The sequence below is a fragment of the Gadus chalcogrammus genome, chromosome 16 (genome assembly GCF_026213295.1).
Source record: "Gadus chalcogrammus isolate NIFS_2021 chromosome 16, NIFS_Gcha_1.0, whole genome shotgun sequence".
Lineage (NCBI taxonomy): Eukaryota > Metazoa > Chordata > Actinopteri > Gadiformes > Gadidae > Gadus > Gadus chalcogrammus.
Window position 1 is genome coordinate 2,476,411 of NC_079427.1, and position 21,821 is coordinate 2,498,231.

Sequence of the window (21,821 nt, forward strand, 5' to 3'; positions counted from 1 at the left end):
CCTGGCCTTCCACCAGAGGGGACCCGCCCTCTACCTGGCCTTCCTCCAGAGGGGACCCGCCCTCCAGCTCGCCTTCCTCCTGAGCGACTGAGCCCTCATCGTCCTTGCCGCCGGCCTCCTGAAGGGTTCCGCCTTCACTCTGCCTCTGCTTGCCCCCCAGGCCGTCCGCCTGAGGCTCCCTGCCATGCCCTGGGGCAGTTTTCTGGCCGCCCGCCTGACACCCCTCCGCTCTGCCCCAGTCCATTTTTTTTTTTTGATTCCCCCCTCCTGGCGCCCCTCCACCCACCCGTTTTGGGTTTGACTTTCTTCGTTTTTTTTGCTTGTCATGGGTCGCCTGGGAGTCGACCCTTAAGGGGGGGGTACTGTCATGGTGTGTGTGTTTCCCTGTGTTTCCCTCCTGTGTTGATTGCTGATCCCTCCCCTAATGTGTCTCAGCTGTTCCTCGTTGTGTTTGTTACTTAAGCCCTTGTCTTTCCTTTGTTCCTTGTGCTTTCATTGTGGTTGTTAGTCCTGCGTGTTCCCTGTTGTCTCCCGAGTTCTCTGTCTCCCGAGTTCCCTGATTCCTGTGCCTTAGCCTTTAGGCGTGAATAAAGTGCAGTTTTCCTGAAACCGTCTGCGTCTGGGTCCTACCTGCCTGCCTGCACCCGCAACCCCCCTAACAAGAACAGGTTTTGTCATTCACTACAAAGCATTCCCTGTATTTGATCATTGAGTGTGTGTGTTTAGGAAATGTAGGAAACATACATCTTATTAATACTCAAATAAACGATTGTTAACACGAATACATTTGTAGTTTGTTTCTAATTAATAGTCATGTTATGTATATTTTTGCATATTTTTACCCACAATACTGAAATTGAACAGCTGACTTCCTTGGGTTACTACTAATATACACAATTCCACAAATAACCCAACTGGACTCTCAACATGACCACAGCTTGCAGGATTTTCATGTAAACTTACAAACTACATTAATATAGGTAATATATGTATCATGAGACATGATAGGCCTACTCAACGTTGAGCCTATTTTCCAAACATTTTGGGATTAATTAAATGCAGACAGCGATTCTTAAGGGCATGTTACTTATCAACTGTTTATTTTACAAGTGTTTGAGTGGTGTATCAACTCCCATTCGGCCTGGCTATAAATTCCCTTTTTTAATCTATCAATCACAACATCCATCAATTTATCTACTTTTGCAGACAAATACTAGTATACAATAATCTGCTTCAAGTATATTAGAAGACCTTCGTGGAGATTCTAAGAGCATTGCTGTGCTCGGTTCTACAACAGGTAGGGGTACCTCCCTTCCTACTGTAGACCATCTCTGTTGTGCAGAACAATATGCAGGAAACGCGACTCGATACAGACAGACTACTGAACGCAGCCAGAATAGACTTATATCACAATAATAGGCCTATGGATATTAATTATACATTGTATTTTAAATGCACCTATATACAACAAACCCCATGTACAGTGTTGTGGAATTGGACAAGTCGAAATAAAGTTGAGTTTTAACTTGAACTCACTGATATCACAGTGAGGAGATAAATATGAATTTCAGGAGTCACACCAGGAGTCTACAGAACACAAGTATACTGGATCTGAACTCAGTCCACATTTAGTAATGTTCAATAGTACAGACCAACCACTACAGTAGTCCCTATAACTAAACCCTGACCACACTGATCGATCGCAATAGCCTACTTCTAAAACTGATGTGAATATCCCGTCATATAGTAGCCTCATAAATGGTGTAACACAATGTTACAAAGTCCAAAGGTATTTCGAGATCAATTCGGTTCACTTCCTCCTTTTTCTAAAATGATACTTTTGCGTATTCTCGAAGAAAGTTGTCCAATCCCGGGTTGCTTTAACTCACTTCATTTATTATAAAGTCGTCGGTATGTTTCGGCATGGTAAGTGAAGCTATACGGAGGGAATTGAATCTAACACGTGTGAGAGATAATAACTCTGGCTACTTTCAGCCACGCGGGTGTCGCTGAAAATCTCTGGGGCTCTATGGGCCACGGGCAGAGGCCCGTGACCCTTCGCGTGTGTCGTTATTATCACTGCGCCCTTCACCTCGTGTGCACAGGTAAGGAACCGTCAAGTGGGCGTGGCCTAGTGGGCGTGGTGGCTTCGGCTTCTTCAGGTGATGCCTTCTGTGGTGGAGCCGCCTTCAATAAGGTCTTGCTCCCCTAGTGGCTATGTATAGTATTTACGGCTTATATGTTTGGTCCTGCATCATTGGGTCTATGGCTGTTTCCCAATGTCAAGGAAGCATGCTCAACGGCCGCCCTTTTAAGGACGCTACGTCATCGAACGCCGACAAGCACTGTTCCAATGTTGAGGACACTCGAAATACGCCCCCTTTTCGGGTCCTTCGTTTTTGAGAATTCCGAGATTTTTCAAGGATGCATCGCTGCATCCTAGACGAGCCAAAACTACCCACAATCCTCTGCGTTCACTGGGCGGGGTCTTGAAAATGGCAGGGCAGTACACGTTCAGATGAAGTGAAGTTATATTAGTTTTCAGAAATATTTTGTGCCGTATTGCTTTTTATAGATTCATCATGTTAATGCAAATAATCAAGCCTAAAGACCTGTGCCACTTTTCAAACGTTTTTGCAACTTAATGATACGTTGCTATATTTTGCATGGACGTAGCTGGTGTTAAACACCACTGTCACCAATGTCAATTTACTCGCTCACAAGATTACATTATTTATGTATACCTATTTATGTTTGTGTTGAATCGGGTTTTTAGGGTCAGCCCAGCAAACGGAGGTTTTTGTGCGCCTAAGGGTGGCGCACAAACATTTGTTTACCGGTGGAAGGGATAGTGCCACTATCCAATGTTGTAAAATTAATGCACAACCGATCATTTGCAATGTTTGTAATTTTTAATGAACGTATATAATTGTATTTTATATGATATACTTATGTGTTCAAAGCACTGGTAGATTGTAGGCATATATGAATGAATGAATCAGATCAGTTAAATAATATATCCAAATAAATACACGTTTATCATCTCTTTCTTTGTCTTTTTCCCCCTGCATAATAGTAATCAACCGTACTGTAAATGTGATGCATGAATTAAGTTCTCAGACAATTTCACTTAGTTTTATAAAAATTGAATGGATTTTCCTTTTAATAAAGACAATTCGATTTTCGCTTTTGTGACTTCCCCAAAGAGCCATGCGAAGGAGACATGACCGCATTCATAACAGACAAAAGTCAAATAAATATCGATCAGCTTGATTGCTGCCATGTTTTATTCATAAGCGCACATGTGTTTACAAGCGGACACGCAGTATTAAAAAGCGGAAGCGCTTCCACACTACCAAGTCGTTCCCAAAGTCAGACGTTACAAACGCTAGGAAGCACTCGAGCTAGCACTCTAGTCTCATCTCCATAGGACGCGACTAGTAAGGACGCGTCCTAGCAAGGCTGCAGCCTTCACTTTGGGAAACAGCCTATGTGTGGGTAGCTTAGATTCTTAAAATACGTAACAATACTGAAAAATATCATCATTTAACTTCATTTCTGTAGGGTTGCTGAAATAAAATCTAAGTGTGCTTGAGCAGCACTAAAAATAGTCTAAAATCACCACTGCTATGTGTTGTCATAATGTTTATCAGGATGGAAATGAGCTCCATAACCGCCAGGTAGTTCTACCCAGAGAGGCTGGGTGGGGTAGGCTACGGCGTGTGATGACCTAAGGCGGTTTTATTGGTGTAACCCGAACCTGTTGGTTTGCATCAGGTAGAAACACGTGATGGAAAAGAGGATACTCCAACCAATTAGAACCCTGCAAGATAAAGGAAGTCTGTTAAACACGAAAGTAGATCAATCATATTGGTCGATGTTGCAACGTATGCCTACGTTCACAAGAAACTATGGAAGGTAAGCCGTTTTTGTCAATAAACTATCTTTGGACTTTGTAACATCTTAATATAGGCCTACCTTATTATTAGTCTACTCGTAGGGTGACCAGACGTCCCGATTTTGAGTTGCGTGTCCCGACTCCCGACAACCTTTTGGGACACTAAAATGTCCCGATTTCCACCAACCACTATGAAAGGTCCCCTTTATTCCGCGATTAAATAGCCAACGTGGTCTTCTTATAGCCCGAGCATTAACTAAAAAACACATAAAAACATTAAAGCATCCAGCATATGATTTCAACAATGTGTGAGGGGTCATGTGATGGGCAATAGGGATGATCGCACAGTCGAATGCTGATGGACATTTTAAAACCAGCGGACGAGCGCTGGGCGGAGATGTTCGCGCATTTCAGAAGCACGGAGATTCCGTACAAAAATATACGTCGAATTTGTCAGTTTGCCGTTTGTCTGCCTGCCACTAATGCTCCCGTTGAGCTGAACTTTCCATAATGAACAATACTTGGACTGACTAGAGGAACCTGACCGTTCCCAACCTAAAGGCGTTGCTTATCCACGGGCCAATTTTGATGACACCTGTCCGCAATTCCACAGCAGCAGGCTATCAGCAAACCAATCGATTAGGAGCAAATTCACTCCTCAAACAAATCTGTGTAGGCTAATTTGAAGAGCGTTTGTCTCTGTGCCCTATGAGGTTGACGTCTCTCTCTCACACACACACACACACACACACACACACACACACACACACACACACACACACACACACACACACACACACACACACACACACACACACACACACACACACACACACACACACACACACACACACACACTATATATAGTTAGTCCCACAAGACTCATTCAATGTCTTTTCATATTTCCTCTTAAAGGTGTATAGGTCTACCAAATACATATATCATTTATTTTCCACATTAGCTTAGTTGTGAGCAGTAGTACTATGGGACAGTGAACGTGATTTTCCTCAATATCAGAATAACACCCATAGGACAAATAGCAATGGTTGGTGGATTGCCATGAAGTAGGTCTGTATGCTGTATGTATATCATAAAAGCAGTGGCAACATTTAAATATCTTTTAACCATTCAGCCAACAAAAGGCAACAGACTGATTATCATTTAGCGGGCCACTCAATGACTTGCAGAAGCGTCATCAACACTGAAGTGGTGTGAGAAATACAGACGTTCTACTCCTCATTCACATACGGTAATTTACATTTCCTACAGAGAAAATACTACCTCAGGGGTAGCATTATTCAGGAGATTTTCAGGTTACAAATGTCAGGATATGTTGTCTGGATATAGTGTGTGAGCATTTGATTACATTATAAAATTAATCAAATTATGGTAACAGGGGTAATTGTTCAATGGAAAGTGTAGTATACTATGCATGCAAATCAATTATTAAAAAGCTTTATTCAGGGCTGAAAAGTGCATTGACATTTAAAAATGTCAACTAGTATTGGTTAGTTGCAAATAATAATCATCGTTGGGATTAAACATCTCTTTCGGTGTCCTGGCCAAGACACACTGTAAATATCAACCTACAGAATTTACCCAATTCCTCTCAGGTAACAATTTGCATATGGTTGGGTAAATTTCCATATTTTGAGTAAAGACTACCTCCATTCAACAGCTATGAAATACTAAAAGAAATTAGATAAAGTTTACCCACGATTTTTCAATACAAATTACTCCAAATAATTCAATAAGAATAATTTAAGACTGTTAGGCATTAATCTACTTAATAATATCAGTAATAATTAGCTAATATGACTAATTAACTATTACCTATTCAGGGAAGGTTCGATTTACTTGAAGTTATTTTCAGACACAGCAGAAAGTGTTGATGAAGTCAACTTTTTTCATCAACCAAATGATCAAAAGTTTCTTGAAGAATATGCAAGAGCAGGGGTTGACACTAAGGTTTCAAAAGCACTTGCCCATCGGGCAAGTACAGGTCAGGTTCAACTTGCCCGAATGTAATGTTCACTTGCCCAAATTATAATCAGAATCGTGAACGGCCCTCTTTTTGCCAGGCACCCGGCCTGGTTTTGGGGGGTGCTCAGAAAAATCATCCTAGCTCAGACTGAAGCTGAATGTTAGCTTCCACACATGTTGTGTTTAAAAAATTACAAACTTCTCTGTTTACTTATTTATCGAGCGGTCACATCGTGCCATGAAGTGATTTCAGTCCACCGTTGCAACCTATTAAAGCTATCGCCAAGTTATATGTAGACCTGCATGATTTGATGCAAATGTACTTAACTAAATGTCAGAGGTAGTAGCAAAGATATGTATTTTTTAACTTTCAAGTTTCTTGTAGCTCTAACAATCACAATTGCGTTTCTAGTAGGGTTGTCAGTCACGATACTGGATTTTCTAACTTCAACACTATTCCTGGAAAATGATCGATATTCTATACCATTTTCGATATCAGGGGAAAAGTTTTTTTCAGGAAAGAACATACCCAAAGTAAATAGATTATATCTCCACAACTGCAAGGGCGATAATGTGATCTTTGGGCCAAAAGAAAGATTGTTGTGCATGTGAAATATTTAATGGGGATAATACTTGGTTAAAGTGAATAAAGCTATGGAACACAGCATAAGTGGAAGATAACATTTCCACCTGAAATAATTATCAGTATCAGTTGGTCGTTATCAGTTGGGAGCGCTGTCTTACTATGAGACACAAATAAAGGTAGATATCTTACAATTTTGACACTTGACACCTCTATTTAAAGTTCAGGGCAATCGAATGCACCAAGCCAAACACTCGCAAATAAATATATGGCCACTAGATTGCGCTGAAGAATATGTTTTATGATTGAAGGCAATTTACCTATTTCCTAAGAAACCTTCTCTTATTCATTGATTGAAAACACCATGTTAAGTTGCAAAATTTGGCCCAGATACTGGATAATCTGTTTATGGTGGTTTTATTCGATCAGAATCAACTTTGTGGACAACGATCACAAAGGTAATACTTCATTTTTGGTTGTTAAAAGAAAAGGGGACGTTTCTTCTTAAGTTGTTATTTGCGAGTTTTAGTCACAGAATGATATGGTTTGGACTGTTGGAATAAGTGGAGGCTCAGCTTTCATGTAATATATACAGTAGTTTGTGAGGGTCCAATTTCGTGAAAAAGGTCGCTATTGCTGTGTGCATGTGCACAGTTATGAAACCCAAAACCGTGTTCTTGACTTTCCTTGATAATTTGCCTCAATCCAAAGTACTTCCAAACTGCACTCCTCCATCACTACTCCATTTAACTTCTACCTAAACCGTTCGCGGAGGTGCTGCACTTGAGATGCTAGCTGTGTTGGCTAACCTTTAGCGAATCACTGCCAGAGACCGCACTGCGAGTGAGTGACAGAAGGCGGGGCTATAAGAAGACGGCGCGCTGATCAGTTGCAAATACTTCTATTTTGTGTGGTTTACCGGAACAAAAGGTTGTTCTGCAGTTTCTAAAAACATTTGAATAAATAGCTTTTATGTTAACATCCACCCAAAATCCACTTGCCCGTTCGGGCAACAGGAAAAAATCTCAACTTGCCCAAACATTTTTTTTACTTGCCCCGGGCAAGCGGGCAACCGTTAGTGTCAACCCCTGCAAGAGGATCACAAAACATTCACAATACATTCAAACAATAATAAAGGGTTTTGTTTGCTAATTTTTTTTTCATACAACTCAGTGCTTGTGTGTGTGTGTGTGTGTGTGTGTGTGTGTGTGTGTGTGGGCTGGCGGGTGTGATTATGTGTGTGTGCACCTTGGTGACTTGGCAGCTGTGAATGTGTGTGTGTGTTTCTGCAGCCAGGTCATTTCAAACTGGTTTCTGAACAACCATACATAACAGTACATTTAAACCGGTTTGCTACAAAATAAATAGCATGCATAATACAACTCAGTGCTTCTGCTTTCTTTGTGTGCGAGTTTGTGCCTGTATGTGAGAGTGAGTGAGTGTGTCTGTGTTCAACTGGTCACTTTGCAGTTGTAAATGTGTGTTTGTGTGTGAGTGTGTGTGTTTTCAGCAGCCAAGTCATTTTATAACAGAACATTTAAACCTGTTTGCTCAAAAAAAAAAGACTGCTTCGTTGTGTGTGTGTGTGTGTGTGTGTGAGTGAGTGAGTGAGTGAGTGAGTGACTGTGTGTGTGCGTGGGCGTGGGCGTGGGCGTGTGTCCAGTAGCTTGATTTTGGGCAGCTTTGCCCCATCAAGCTCCGGAAAAAGTTTCTGGAATGCCTCAAATGCGTTCCTCTTTGGATACTCCAGGTTGAGGGCATAAATCAACCCCATCAAAAGCATACATTGAACCAGGTTTTCCGCTTTAGGTTCAATGCGCGTTCACATAAAAGGGGCGTTTCTCGCGTCATTTGACTCGCCCATATGCAAAATAAATCGCGCGAGAGCGGTGTATTTCATCCAAGGCGAGCAGTGTATTATTATGAACTCCTACGAGGAATTCAAAGTTCAAATCACAGCCAAGGGGAACACGGTTGCCCATAATATGGCTAGGGTGGCGTGCTGGCAAAAAATAGCCTTCGTAAGTGAAGATTCTGCATATTGTTTAAAAAATGTTATGTATCATCATCCCTTTTGCCCCCATATATGTGGTGGTCAAAAATAAATATAAAAATATTATTTAATGTTGTAAGCATCCATTTGAATAATTTCAGGTGAATCTAGCCTATGATTTGGTTTTCCGACTTTCTTAACAATTCTCACAGCTATAATATGAATTTGTAGAATAAAAAATGCCTAGACCTAATTGTGTCACTGACATAGCGGTTGTATAAGGGATAATGGACAACACGGCCCTTGACTATAGGTTAATGTACGTTGAACGTGCGGGGCCACCTTCGAACTTGAAACACAGACACACTGCGCAACACTAGCCGCGTTTACATGGCACATCTGATCCGCATAGATTTCTATGCGGAATAGATCTGTTCCTAAAATGTGATCCCCTACTGTATACATGGCAGTAACAAAAGTGTCCGTTATGTCTCTCGCGCACACCTGACACATCTCTGGACCGGCGGCGACATAATGGACGTCTTATCCAATCCAATCCAATCCACTTTATTTATATAGCACAGTTTAAACAAACACAAGGGTTTCCAAAGTGCTGCACACAGAAAAAGAGATAAAATAAGTAAAAACACATGACCCACCCAACACTTCTACATCACATCAACACGCCATCTAGTGTCCAAAGGCCAAATAAAAAAGGTGCGTTTTTACCAAGGTTTTAAAGAGACACAGGGATGTCTTATCACTATTTGGCATTGTGAATTTGATTTTAATGAAAGCACAGCAGGAGAGAGCTTTTCTCTGCCTGCTCCTTCAATTAAGAAGGAGGACAGCACAGCTACGTCCAATCTTTATATTTACCCCCACCTCCGCCGCAAACAAGAGGAATTTGAATGCGAGTCCGCAGCCAAGACTGGTGGGAGAGAGTGGTCTCTCTAAGTTAAGAAGTATTTTAACGTTCAGCCTGCAAAAAGGGGTTGCAAAAGTACTAGTAGTAGCCTACTCATTTACAGTTATCTCGGACGCGCGCGGACACTACGATACGCAAACACATCATTAATAAACACCCATGTCCCGTCGCTTCCGAATGAGGCGTATATACAGGGGTGGACTGGGAGAAAAATTCAGCCCTGGCATTTTCTCTCCAGACCAGCCCACTCCATTATTAGCACTAGGGGTGGGACGAGACGAACGGGAAGAACCCTGTATATCCGAATAATAGTTCCGTTTTTTGTTTTTCAAGTTTGTGTTTCTTGTGCTGCTGACAAGAAAGGTGTGAAACCCGAACAGGAAGTCAACAGACATCCTGTGGTTGCTGCATCTCCACCCGCCATATCTACTACAAAACCCTTGTTAAATATCACAAATGATCCAACGCTAAATCCTCTCTTGCAGTTATTAGTCTGTGACTGTGAAAATCGTTTGGTGTAAGCCCAGCATTAGTTAAAACCAGACTCGGACAATAATAACAAAATCTCCTGACAAATAATCTAAATAGAAACATATTACAGACAGTAACAGCATTAGAGCTGAAACCAATTTGTTTAACGTCATTATGAAACCATAAATAGAGAATTTAATTTTTTTTCTCATATTCTCATACACGTGTATGTGCACATGTATGTATACATGTGCACATACATGTATATGAGAATGCATATCTATTCAGACCTGTAATAACTGTTAATTTAACTTAAAAGATATGCAAATGTTTGAAATTAAAATCAATGTGAAAATCTTCAACCAGGAAATAATCATAATCAAACCTTTTGTTTCAATCTGAGGCAAAACAAGTTGCATAATAAACTCACAAAGTCAAGAGAAGCTCTCTCTCTCTCTCTCTCTCTCTCTCTCTCTCTCTCTCTCTCTCTCTCTCTCTCTCTCTCTCTCTCTCTCTCTCTCTCTCTCTCTCTCTCTCTCTCTCTCTCTCTCTCTCTCTCTCTCTCTCTCTCTCTCTCTCTCTCTCTCTCTCTCTCATCATAGAAGAACTTCTATTAGGTCAGGAAAACCTGTTTGACAGGAGATGATGGTAGCAGAGAATATAAAGAGACATTTATGAATAACCAATTGTCATTTTATCACACATATAGTATGTTTCTTCACATAAACCTTTAAACATACACAGATTGCATTCCTCTCGAAATAGTCATCACCTCAGTAAACAATAAATGAATTGAAAGATTACAATAAATTCAATGGCAAATATTGCAAATTAAACTAATTATTTCCAATAGGTTTACTTGTATTTTGTGCTAAAATTCAAAGTGTCACATCTGTATTTACAATACAGCTTGATTCTGCATCGCTATTTACAGCTCATTAGTCCTTGTCAATGTTTACTGTTGCTATGGCAACAAGAGACTGCTAACGTTAGCAGCTGTTAGCTAGCTTAGCCAAATCATCTGAACAATAATAACCAATAATATCACACAAAATCAACCACAACTACCAACAGTCACAGCCCTTCAACTCTGGGCTAATATGTTGTCACAAGTATGCAGTTAATTAGGTCACATCACATTCAATGTAAAAAACGTTTTCTACTTTGTCTCAAAATGTAGCCTAGCTAGCCCCAGGCTAACGTTACTTAGCATATGCCTCCACTCGCTCGTCTCCTGGCGCAGCAGCACCTGCTGGGGTGTGGACCCCGGCACCAAATAGGTCTGTCAATTTTGAACATTTAACTTCCATCTCCAGAGGCTTAAGTCGCCGTTTTTCAGCACCACCCGGGCGTTTTCAGCTCCGTAACGGCTCCCGCGACTCCGGCCCATGCCATGAGGTCCCGCCCACCCTGGTTTGTGTTGTGATTGACAGCACTGTCAGGGCTCTCTGAGCCAGTCAGCCCATGATTGATTGACAATGACAAACATAGACCAATAATATGCGTCTGCTGGCAACACACTGCTAGCTCTCTGTAGCCCATTGGCCGGCCCAATTGGAGGGAATTTAGAGAGAGAGGAAAAAAGAAAACATAGCGGACCGGACCGGCCCACATTGGGTCAACGGCCCACCGGGACGATGCCCGGTATGCCAGATGGCCAGTCCACCCTTGCGTATATATGATCATTTTCTATTCCGCATAGAAATCTATGCGGATCAGATGTGTCCATGTAAACGCGGCTAGTAAGTGCACGGCTTCTTTGTGTAGCATTGACTACATACGGTCCAACAAGGAAGATCAAATAAAGAATACCCTCTGATGAGAATATATCTCTCATAAAGAATATCGTCAGACAATGCCAAGGGATCGTTCTGTCCCGCAAAACCCTCTGTCTCCGGAGAGACGCCTGTACAATAAGTGCACCGAGGTCCACGAGAACACCCACAAATGGTGATGCCATTATCGGAGGAGGGGCTAGGAAGCTGCGCACGCCGATTTAAGTAGCCGATCTCCGGGTTGACTAAGCTGAAAAGCTGCTCTCGACCAGGTTTGGTTGCGAGCGTAAGTCACCATGGTGATACAGCGACGCTTAAAGAGATCGACTTTCATGGTACAGCTAACCCAGGCTTTTAGCCCAACATACCTCGCTAACCCTCTAATCAAGCTTCGTAGTACAGGCCCCTGGTGTGTTGCGTGAATTGTTGGTGTGTTGTGTTAATTGCTGCTGTGTTGCGTGAATTGATGCTGTGTTTGGCACTCCAGGGCCCCGTTTCCCGAAAGCATCGTTAGCCTAAGTGGATCGCAGAGTGGGTCGTACGAGCATCGTACAGTTTTCTCACGTTTCCCGAAAGCATCGTTGGTAACGAACGTCTTGAAAACGCTCGTAGCTAACGAGTGCTCCAGGGTACTCGTAGGACGCTAAGAGCCTCGTTAGCCTACTATAGCCTCAGTGGCGTAACCAGCAGACATTGGATGCATTTTATTATAACACATTGGTAATGGTGTATCACATGCGTCTGAGCCTAATGTGGGCCATTATGTTCTTAGTTTGAGAGAGACAGTCCAGGAAATGTTTGAGCAGGCAGGGCACTCAAAATGTGTGAGAGAAAGTGGGGGGGATTTGTGCAGACTAACATAGGCTACTCATAAAACATAGCCTAAAATAATGTAAAAAAAAAAAAGCAAATGAGCAGGCAAAAGGCTTGGATATGGTGGAGATTGGTCTCGTTGACAGGGATGTTTAGTGACATGTGGGAGGGTGGAGGGGGTTAAAAAAAAAGTCTCAATCACTCTTCGACGTGCATGAAAACCAGCCGCGTAGTTATGAGGGAGGCCGTCCTCACACCAATCTTCCTCGTCGTCATCGTCTTCAATGTAGTCCGGTTCAATTAAAGCTACCCCACCCTTAGCTGCAATGTTGTGCAACATAGCTGTAACACATATCACAGCGCATGACTTGGCTGGCGAAAACTGGAGCCCTCCGCTGGACTTGTGGAGGCACCTAAAGCGCGAATTCCACCCTGATCGTGCGCTCAACGATGCACCGGGCCAGATGGTGGGCCTCATTGTATTCCTCGTCATGGGCGTCTCCCGGGTTAGTCACAGGTGTGAAGAGGTGAGGGCAAAGAGGATAGCCACTGTCTCCGAGGAGCCGCCACTCTCCCCTGGAGGCTGCAGCCAGCCGCCCGATGGAGGACTCGCGGACGACGAAGGAGTCGTGTGTGCTTCCAGGCCATCTCGCCACGACACCAAGGATGATGCCCTGATGGTCATATGAAAACAGGGGCATCCACATGGGGCGTAAGAATTGGTACTAAGGTTCCGTCCACGGCTCCGGCCACTTGAGGGATGCGGAACGACCGAAAGAATTCATCTCGTCTCTGGTGTGGAAATGGACGTGCTGCGGAACCAGTCGGAGGAGGCTGTACGTCACTGCCTGGACCGACCTGCAGACTGACGCCTTGGACAGGCCATGGCCATCTCCGACGACCTGCGGAAAGCTCCCTGTGGCATAGAACCTGAGGGCGGCCAAGAGCTGTACTTGCGGTGTGAGCGCAAAGTTCCTCCTGGTTGCGCGTCTCAGGTCTTCGCTGATCGTCCCAAGAAGCTGTCTGATGAGCTCCCTGGGCAGCCTGTAGCGCTGGATGACTGCCGCGTCATTGTAGACCTTGAGGGGGTCAAAGTTGTCCCGGATTCGAGCATTAATTGCAACAAGGCGACTCCGGGGACGCCACGGCCTCTCGGCCTCTCTCTCTCTCTCGCTCTCTCGCTCTCTCGCTCTCTCTTGCTCTCGCTCTCTCTTGCTCACGGAGCGCTAGCACACGCTGTCTACCAGCCATTATTTGCACTGATGTAGCCTACTGCATGGCCCCTTGCACTATATAGGCCTATGTTCCGAGACTAATTAATACAACCTGCCAACGAATAATGTTAATTAGATGCGTCATGCCTCCACAACACTATCAACACATTAACAATCAGACACTCGGTTATGTTAACCAGTTAATTTGTTAAGGGTATATCAAACTCATTGCTGGTGTTTCCACATGTATTATTTTATAGTTCGTATAATAGCTTTATAGTATTATAGTCTTTATTATAATTATATAGTAGTAGCCCTATATTTAAAATTGCTTTTTAAGGATGCTATGTAACCAGACAAATCTTTTTCCTCTCAAGGATTTAAACCAAGAGTAATTTTAAAAGCTTTAACACAAAAACATGCACGCATGTTAGACAACGAAGGCAACACAGCCGCTCAGCGGCCATTGAAGTGTGCTTTATCATTTGTGGAGACCATTGTGGTTCATATTAGGCTGCATTTGACTGAAACATAGTAATTGCATGATTATCACACATCGTTTGGAAAAACAACGTTTTTTTTATTTCAAAACTCAAAGAAAAAACGGTTCAAAGGGGCCCACACCAACAAGCAACATTTTAAGAAGTGGGGGGGGGGGGGGGGTAGCTGATAATGAATGCGGTCACTAGATCCGATGTGGAGTGAAAAAGAAAGCGTCGGAAGTTCGACATCAAACCAATTAGACCGGTGCGGAGTGAACACGGCGCAGTCCCTCAACGATAAGGAAGAACCAACCATGGCCATCATAGACTTCTCAGCCTCCCATGGCATCCCCGGGGGAGCGGATATCCATGCGGATATCACGGAAGAGGGAGATCCTTCAAGTGAGCAATGGCAGGAGGATGAGGAACCCAGGATACCCCACCAGTCCAACTCGGCTGCCCCCACCCGTCATGACCCGTCGCCATCTAAAAAGAGAACAAAAATGCCTTATGAAGCTCATTCAACTTTCCCAACCTCCATATCAAATATCTGTGTGTAGGCCTACTGAAAATATGCATTACCTTATTGCTCCGGGATGATTATTGAAAGGCTTTGCTGGCCAAACCTCTCCTCCTCGAGGGCAAGCTGACGTGCCATAAGGTCCAACTCGGCCCTCTTCAGCACAATCACCTCTTCCTGGAAGCGAGCGTCACGCTCGGAGGATTCCCGGAGAAGAGCCACCTTCTCCCTCTCCAGCTCCATCAGGTCTTGGCTGCGTTGGCAGCCACAACCGATGACGGAGGCGGTGACTGTTGAGACGGTGGAAGGGGTAGAGGTGGCAGCCGAGGTGGACGGTGTGGTCAGCAGGGGCGTCATGACGGGTATGGAGGTGGGGGCAGCCGAGGTGGACTGGTGGGGTATCCTGGGTTCCTCATCCTCCTGCCATTGCTCACTTGAAGGATCTCCCTCTTCCGTGATACCCGCGAGGATATCCACTCCCCCGGGGATGCCCTGGGAGGCCAAGTAGCCTATGATGGCCATGGCTCGCTCTTCCTCGTCGTTGAGGGCCTGCGCCGTGTGCACCCCCGCACCAGTCATATTTGATTGATGTCGAAATTAAGTTCCTCAGGTTTGAACAACGCTTTTCTCTTTCGTGCCATTTTGCAGAAGTCATTCCCATTTTCCGCAGGTTTTTTTATGGGTGGGTCATTTCACGTGACCAATCAATGAAACCTTATCCGGAATCAGAAAAAGTCGGCTCTCTTTGCTGCGCAATATGTTTCAGAAATCAGCACATTAAGATAAATGTAGTTGTCACACAAGCTATTTTGGATTTGCATAATATGGAATTATTTCAGGGGGGGGGGGGGGATGCCGTGAAAAAATGTACAGTGCGTTCAGGATTAGGACTGAAATAGCATATGTCGGCCTAGGCCTAATCAATTGTGTTTTAATATCTTTAGCATTCATATTATTGCACTCTATTCTTTTCATAGGCTACTCTGCTGTTGGCGTTGATGGGGGGGGATATTTTAACCCATTTTAACCCCATTTTCCTTCGACATTCCTGCGTCTCCCCCTTCTACATAGCCCGTTTCAGCACCGTGTCAGTGGACAGTTACAATCCTACGATCGTCGTGAGTGCAGTGAAAGCGTGTTCATGTTAAGAGGACTTTCGGGAAACGCTCCAAAGAAATGATCGATGGTTCGAAAGATCCATCGGGAGAATGATCTTACGAGCGAAGATCCATCGTTATCGGGAAATTGGGCCCAGGACTCCCATGTGTTCTAGAATTTTACAGAACTGGACTAAAGGCTGTGTGCGCCTCGCCATTGCGATACATCCACTGTAAACAGAGCGCATGGTACCGTGGCTGCAAGCTGCTCAGGGCCACACCCCCACCCTCCTCCTTGACCCGCCTCGCTCCTCCTCATTTGCATTATAGCTACAGACACCAAAACAGCGCATTTGGGGGAAGCTCAATGTGCGACTCGCTCGGAGTGGCCGTAACTCTGCACCGCGGCTGAATTTCGGGAACGTATTTGAATACTGTGTTAGTGGCCCACTAATACCTATATGAAAGCATCCATAAAATAGCAGAACACAGAAGCTTAGGTAAAGTTGGGAAATTCGTTTTTTGTGGCATCTTGTACCAACACTACCACCACAAGTGGTAATCTACGAATAGTTGTAACGTTTTGTTTTTCTCTTGATTTGTCTTTCAGAACTTGGAAGGATTCGCTATAAATTTATCGAACTGTTATTGGACCAAGATGTCATCAATCTCCTGCGTTACCTTAGGGAGATGAATGTGTTGAATGACGAGGAGAAGGAGACTGTAGAGGGGTGGATAACAAGTGAAGACAGAGCACGTTGTCTCATTGATACGGTGATGAAGAAAGGGGAGAGAGCATGTAGTGTGATGGTTGATTATCTGACTGAGAAACCCCCTGAACTATGGCCAACCCTGGGTCTGACCCCAACTTCTGCTCTGATCAGTGAGTTTAAAATGTTCATACAGTTACCTTAACATGTGTGTTAAGTTTGTCAGCAACTAATTTGCTGAAATGTTGGTGTCAATCAAAGTAATTGATGTTAAGCGTAATGCACCACTTCTCCTGTAGGGGCCCAGAATCACATATAAACTGTGTGTGTGTGTGTGTGTGTGTGTGTGTTTATTTTAAAGAATTTATACATTTTTATCCCAGAAATTGTCAATGCAGAGATAATTTGGTTGAGAAGAAACTTAACTTTGTTTAATTTGCCTTTTCTCTTGATTTGTATTTCAGAACTTGGAAGGATTCGCTCTAAATTAGTCTACACGTTGTCGGACAACGATGTCATCAATCTCCTGCGTTACCTTAGGGAGATGAATGTGTTGAATGACGAGGAGAAGAAGACTGTAGAGGGGAAGACGACCAGAGAAGACAAAGCACGTTGTCTCATTGATACAGTGCTGGGGAAAGGGGAGAGAGAAATAAGCCTCATGGTTGATTATCTGACGGCAAGGCAACCTGAACTATGCTCAACCCTGGGTCTGACACCAACTTCTGCTCGGATCAGTGAGTTCAAAATGTTTATAAAGTTCCCTTAACATGTGTGTTAAGTTATTTCACGAACTATTTTGCTTCGGTGTTAATCTAAGTAATTGCTGTTAAGCGTAATGCACCACTTCACCTGTAGGGGCCCAGAATCACATATAAACTGTGTGTGTGTGTGTGTGTGTGTGTGTGTTTCACAGAGGAGTAGTGATTTTGATTGTATATTTTAAAGAATTGATAAATTGTTATCCCAGAAATTATCAATGGAGATTATTATGTTGAGAATTTTATTTTAATTCATTTAATTTGCCTTTTCTCTTGATTTGTCTTTCAGAACTTGAAAGGATTCGCTCTAAATTAGTCTACATGTTGTCATGCAACGATTTCATCAATCTCCTGCATTACCTTAGGAAGATGAATGTGTTGAATGACGAGGAGAAGAAGACTGTAGAGGGGAAGACAAACATGGAAGACAAAGCACGTTGTCTCATTGATACGGTAAAAGAGAAAGGGGGGAAAGCAAGTAGCGTGATGGTTGATTATCTGACGGAGAAACACCCTGAACTATGCTCAACCCTGGATCCGACCAAAACTGCTCAGATCAGTGAGTTTACCATGTTTTTAAAGTTCCCTTAACATGTGTAAAGTTTTTTGTCCGTAACTAATTTGCTGAAGTTTCAGCGTCAATCAAAGTAATTGCTGTTAAGCATAATGCACCACTTTACCTGCAGGGGCCAAGAATCACATATAAACTGCATATTTTAAGTGTGTGTGTGTGTGTGTGTGTGTGTGTGTGTGTGTGTGTGTGTGTGTGTGTGTGTGTGTGTGTGTGTGTGTGTGTGTGTGTGTGTGTGTGTGTGTGTGTGTGTGTGTGTGTGTGTGTGTGTGCGTGTGCAAGCGGGAATCGCTTGAAAAGGCGGTCGCCTTGGTAGGCGGTGTGCGGGCTGCGAATACCTCGGGGGCTGCTTGCAGTCATAGTTATTATTATTATTACTATTATTAATATTAACGCAGGGAGCGAGGGAGCAAAGAGGGAGAGGGCGGTTCTTTGTTGTTCAGTTTCGTAACCTTGCTCTCTTCTGCTCTTTCTACTCTCTCTTTAGAACTGTCAAATCTAATAATAGATGGCATTTAAGATTAATCGACACCAACAATGCATTCTGATACCAAAATCTTAAATATTGTCCATAATGTGTACTTAATGTAATCTGTAAATTAAGATGAACACACAGAAGCTTATAGGTAAAGTGGAGAAATTCGTTTTATTTGGCATCTTCCACCAACACTACAACAACAGGTGGTAATTTGAGAATTGTTGTAACGTTTTGCTTTGATGCCATTTTCCATTTCTCTTGACTTATCTTTCAGAACTTGGAAGGATTGGCTCTAAATTATTCGGCATGTTGTCGGACCACGACGTCATCAATCTCCTGCATTACCTGAGGGAGATGAATGTGTTGAACGACGAGGAGAAGAAGACTGTAGAGAGGAAGACAAACAGAGAAGACAAAGCACGTTGTCTCATTGATACGGTGTTGGAGAAAGGGGAGAGAGCAAGTAGCCTGATGGTTGATTATCTGACGACGAGGCACCCTGAACTACGGATAGGCGAGTTGCTATTTAAATGTATTTTTTCATTATTTTAAAGGAATTATTTACCTTCATTAAATTATCATCTCGTTTGTCCAAAACTATATGATTCTTAAATGTGTTAATAACAGGAGGAACTAAGGTCACGTAGTGAACTCAGCCTCCCACTGCGCAATGTGTCGTCGGAGTGACGTCTTTTCTGTGTCATTATTGGTCGTCAAATTTCGGTCCACTGAAGGGATTGTTTTCTTAACGCCAGGCGACCTCTGGACCTCTGTGCAAGGGCTATTTATAGTGCAAATGTGGTCGTTTGTGTAGACTTGTAGACTCATTTTAGACATCTTTTTTATACTACTTCTATAATTTATTTAATTTATTTATATGATGATGGTTTTTGCCGTCAGAAAAGGATAAATAGCGATTTATTTAATTGCAGCGTCGGATAAATGATTATGGACCGATCAATGGCTCTCCCTCCCTCCGTCTAGCTTGCATGCTTTTGACCCACCCGTAGGCCACATGCCAGTGCACACATACAAACACACACACACACACAGACAGACAGACAGACAGACAGACAGACAGACAGACAGACAGACAGACAGACAGACAGACAGACAGACAGACAGACAGACAGACAGACAGACAGACAGACAGACAGACAGACAGACAGACAGACAGACAGACAGACAGACAGACAGACAGACAGACAGACAGACAGACAGACAGACAGACAGACAGACAGACAGACAGACAGACAGACAGACAGACAGACAGACAGACAGACAGACAGACAGACAGACAGACAGACAGACAGACAGACAGACAGACAGACAGACAGACAGACAGACAGACAGACAGACAGACAGACAGACAGACAGACAGACAGACAGACAGACAGACAGACAGACAGACAGACAGACAGACAGACAGACAGACAGACAGACAGACAGACAGACAGACAGACAGACAGACAGACAGACAGACAGACAGACAGACAGACAGACAGACAGACAGACAGACAGACAGACAGACAGACAGACAGACAGACAGACAGACAGACAGACAGACAGACAGACAGACAGACAGACAGACAGACAGACAGACACGAAAATGTAAAATAACAACAAAACATCATTATAAACAAATATTACATCATGCATACATTTCCTGCACCTGTGCCCTATACCACGAAGCTCGCTGAACATACCCAGGCTTTCTTGGGAAAACCTGGCTCGATAGAGCCGCAACCCGCAGAGTTAAATGGTACCACGAAGCTCACTTTAGATTGAATTAGTTGAACCAGATTTTCCGCTTTAGGTTCAGTGCGCGTTCACATGAAAGGGGCGTTTTTTGCGTCATTTTTCTCACCTTTACGATAGATCAAGCAGTCTATATGAGTATAAGTGAAAAGATTCTGCATACTGTCTGTAAAATAACTATGCCAAATGCAGAATTGTTCGCCATTAATCCAAATAGAATGATGATGATTTTAAAATGCATAAGCAACGTCCATCCTGCCTTATTCTATCATTTTGGGAATTCACTTTAAATACACCCTATTTAAGAAATGTATTGCATGTTTTCAACCGCTGAGAGGTAGCGGCTGTAGCGTAGTGGATTAGTATAAGACCCGAACGCCAGCGACCGGGGTTCAATTCGTTTTACCCCCATAGATGTGGTGCCAGCACGGCCTTGAAAATATGGGTTCAAGTTCGAAATAAGCACAAAAATATAATTCCATAAATATAATTCCATAAGCTTTAGTGAATAATAATAATTCCATATGCATGAGAATTAGAACTTTTTAAGCTTCACATAAATTCGCTTCACTTGGGAGTCGAACCCCCCGCGCAGAAATTCAAGACTGACGCGCTACCTCCACGCTAGCACTCTGTTACTGAGACGCAATGCGCAACAGTAATTATTGTCTACATAAGGTCCAAAAGGACGATCAAATAACGAACACCCTCTGATGAGAATCTGTATCTCTCATGAAGAACCCCAATTTCGTTGTTTGCACAATGACAATAAAGTCTGAAATCTGAATGTCATCAGACAATGCCAAGGGATCGGTTCTGTCCCATAAAACCCTTGTCTCCGGAGAGACGCATGTACGAGAAGTGCGCCGGGGTCCACGGGAACACCCACAAATGGTGACGCCATTGTCAGAGGAGGGGCTAGGAAGCTGCGCACGCCGATTTAAGTAGCCGATCTCCGGCTAGACTAAGCCGAAAAACTGCTCCCGACCAGGTTTGGTTGCGAGCATAAGTCACCATGGTGATACAGCGACGCTAAAAGAGACTTTCGTGGTACAACTAACCCAGGCTTGGAGCTCAACATACCTCGCTAACCCTCTAAGCGAGCTTCGTGGTACAAGGCCCTGTCATACGCTTCCAAATGACGGCCAAAAACCGTACCCTGTTCTAAGGTGAAATGTTATAGCTACAGGAAACCTAATGGTACAGAAAACATCTTGAAACATTAAGAAGTAGTATAAAAATGACGTCTAAAATTAGTCTAAATTTGATGTTGAAAAGGCGTCCACAAACGACCACATTTGAACTAAATAGCCCATCCACGGAGGTCCCACAGAGGTCATCATTAGACGTCGCCTGGCGTTACAAAACAACCCCGAAATTTGGTCCGAAATTTGACGACCAATAATGACTCAGAAAGGACGTCACTCCGACGGCATTGCGCATCGTGATCATGTATACATTTCCTGCAGCTGTCATAGGCGTCCAAATGATGTCCAAAAAAATTATGATGTCCCAAAAAGGATGTCAAGAATTGGTCATGTACCGACCTGATATAAACATGATCTGCACGTCTATCCAACGTTCAATGTTTAGTGGGTTGGTTATTCGTGGCACTTTGATCAAACACTGAAACAATTAGGTTTACCAGAAGTAAACTGAGGAAGTGTTTATTTTTATTTCAGAATTTTTTTTTAGTCCATTATTTTTCAATTAATGCCATCTCAAATTCTCTTGATTTGTCTTTCAGGGTTTGGTGGGGATCCGTCATTCAGTATCAAACAGGAGA

At 43.3% G+C, this 21,821-nt stretch overlaps 1 protein-coding gene across 1 annotated transcript in view; it reads left to right on the forward strand.

The window, feature by feature from the left end:
* The window catches only part of LOC130405767 (uncharacterized), a 198,073-nt gene extending 179,193 nt beyond the window's left edge, over positions 1-18,880 (forward strand). The window contains exons 1-5 of the mRNA XM_056610964.1: positions 3,866-3,918; positions 16,368-16,640; positions 16,932-17,204; positions 17,518-17,787; positions 18,552-18,880. Coding sequence (XP_056466939.1) covers positions 3,912-3,918; positions 16,368-16,640; positions 16,932-17,204; positions 17,518-17,787; positions 18,552-18,829 — 1,101 coding nt within the window. The 5' untranslated portion in view covers positions 3,866-3,911 and the 3' untranslated portion in view covers positions 18,830-18,880. Of the gene's footprint in view, positions 3,919-16,367; positions 16,641-16,931; positions 17,205-17,517; positions 17,788-18,551 lie in introns of the transcript that reaches the window.
* Positions 18,881-21,821: the final 2,941 nt, after the last annotated feature.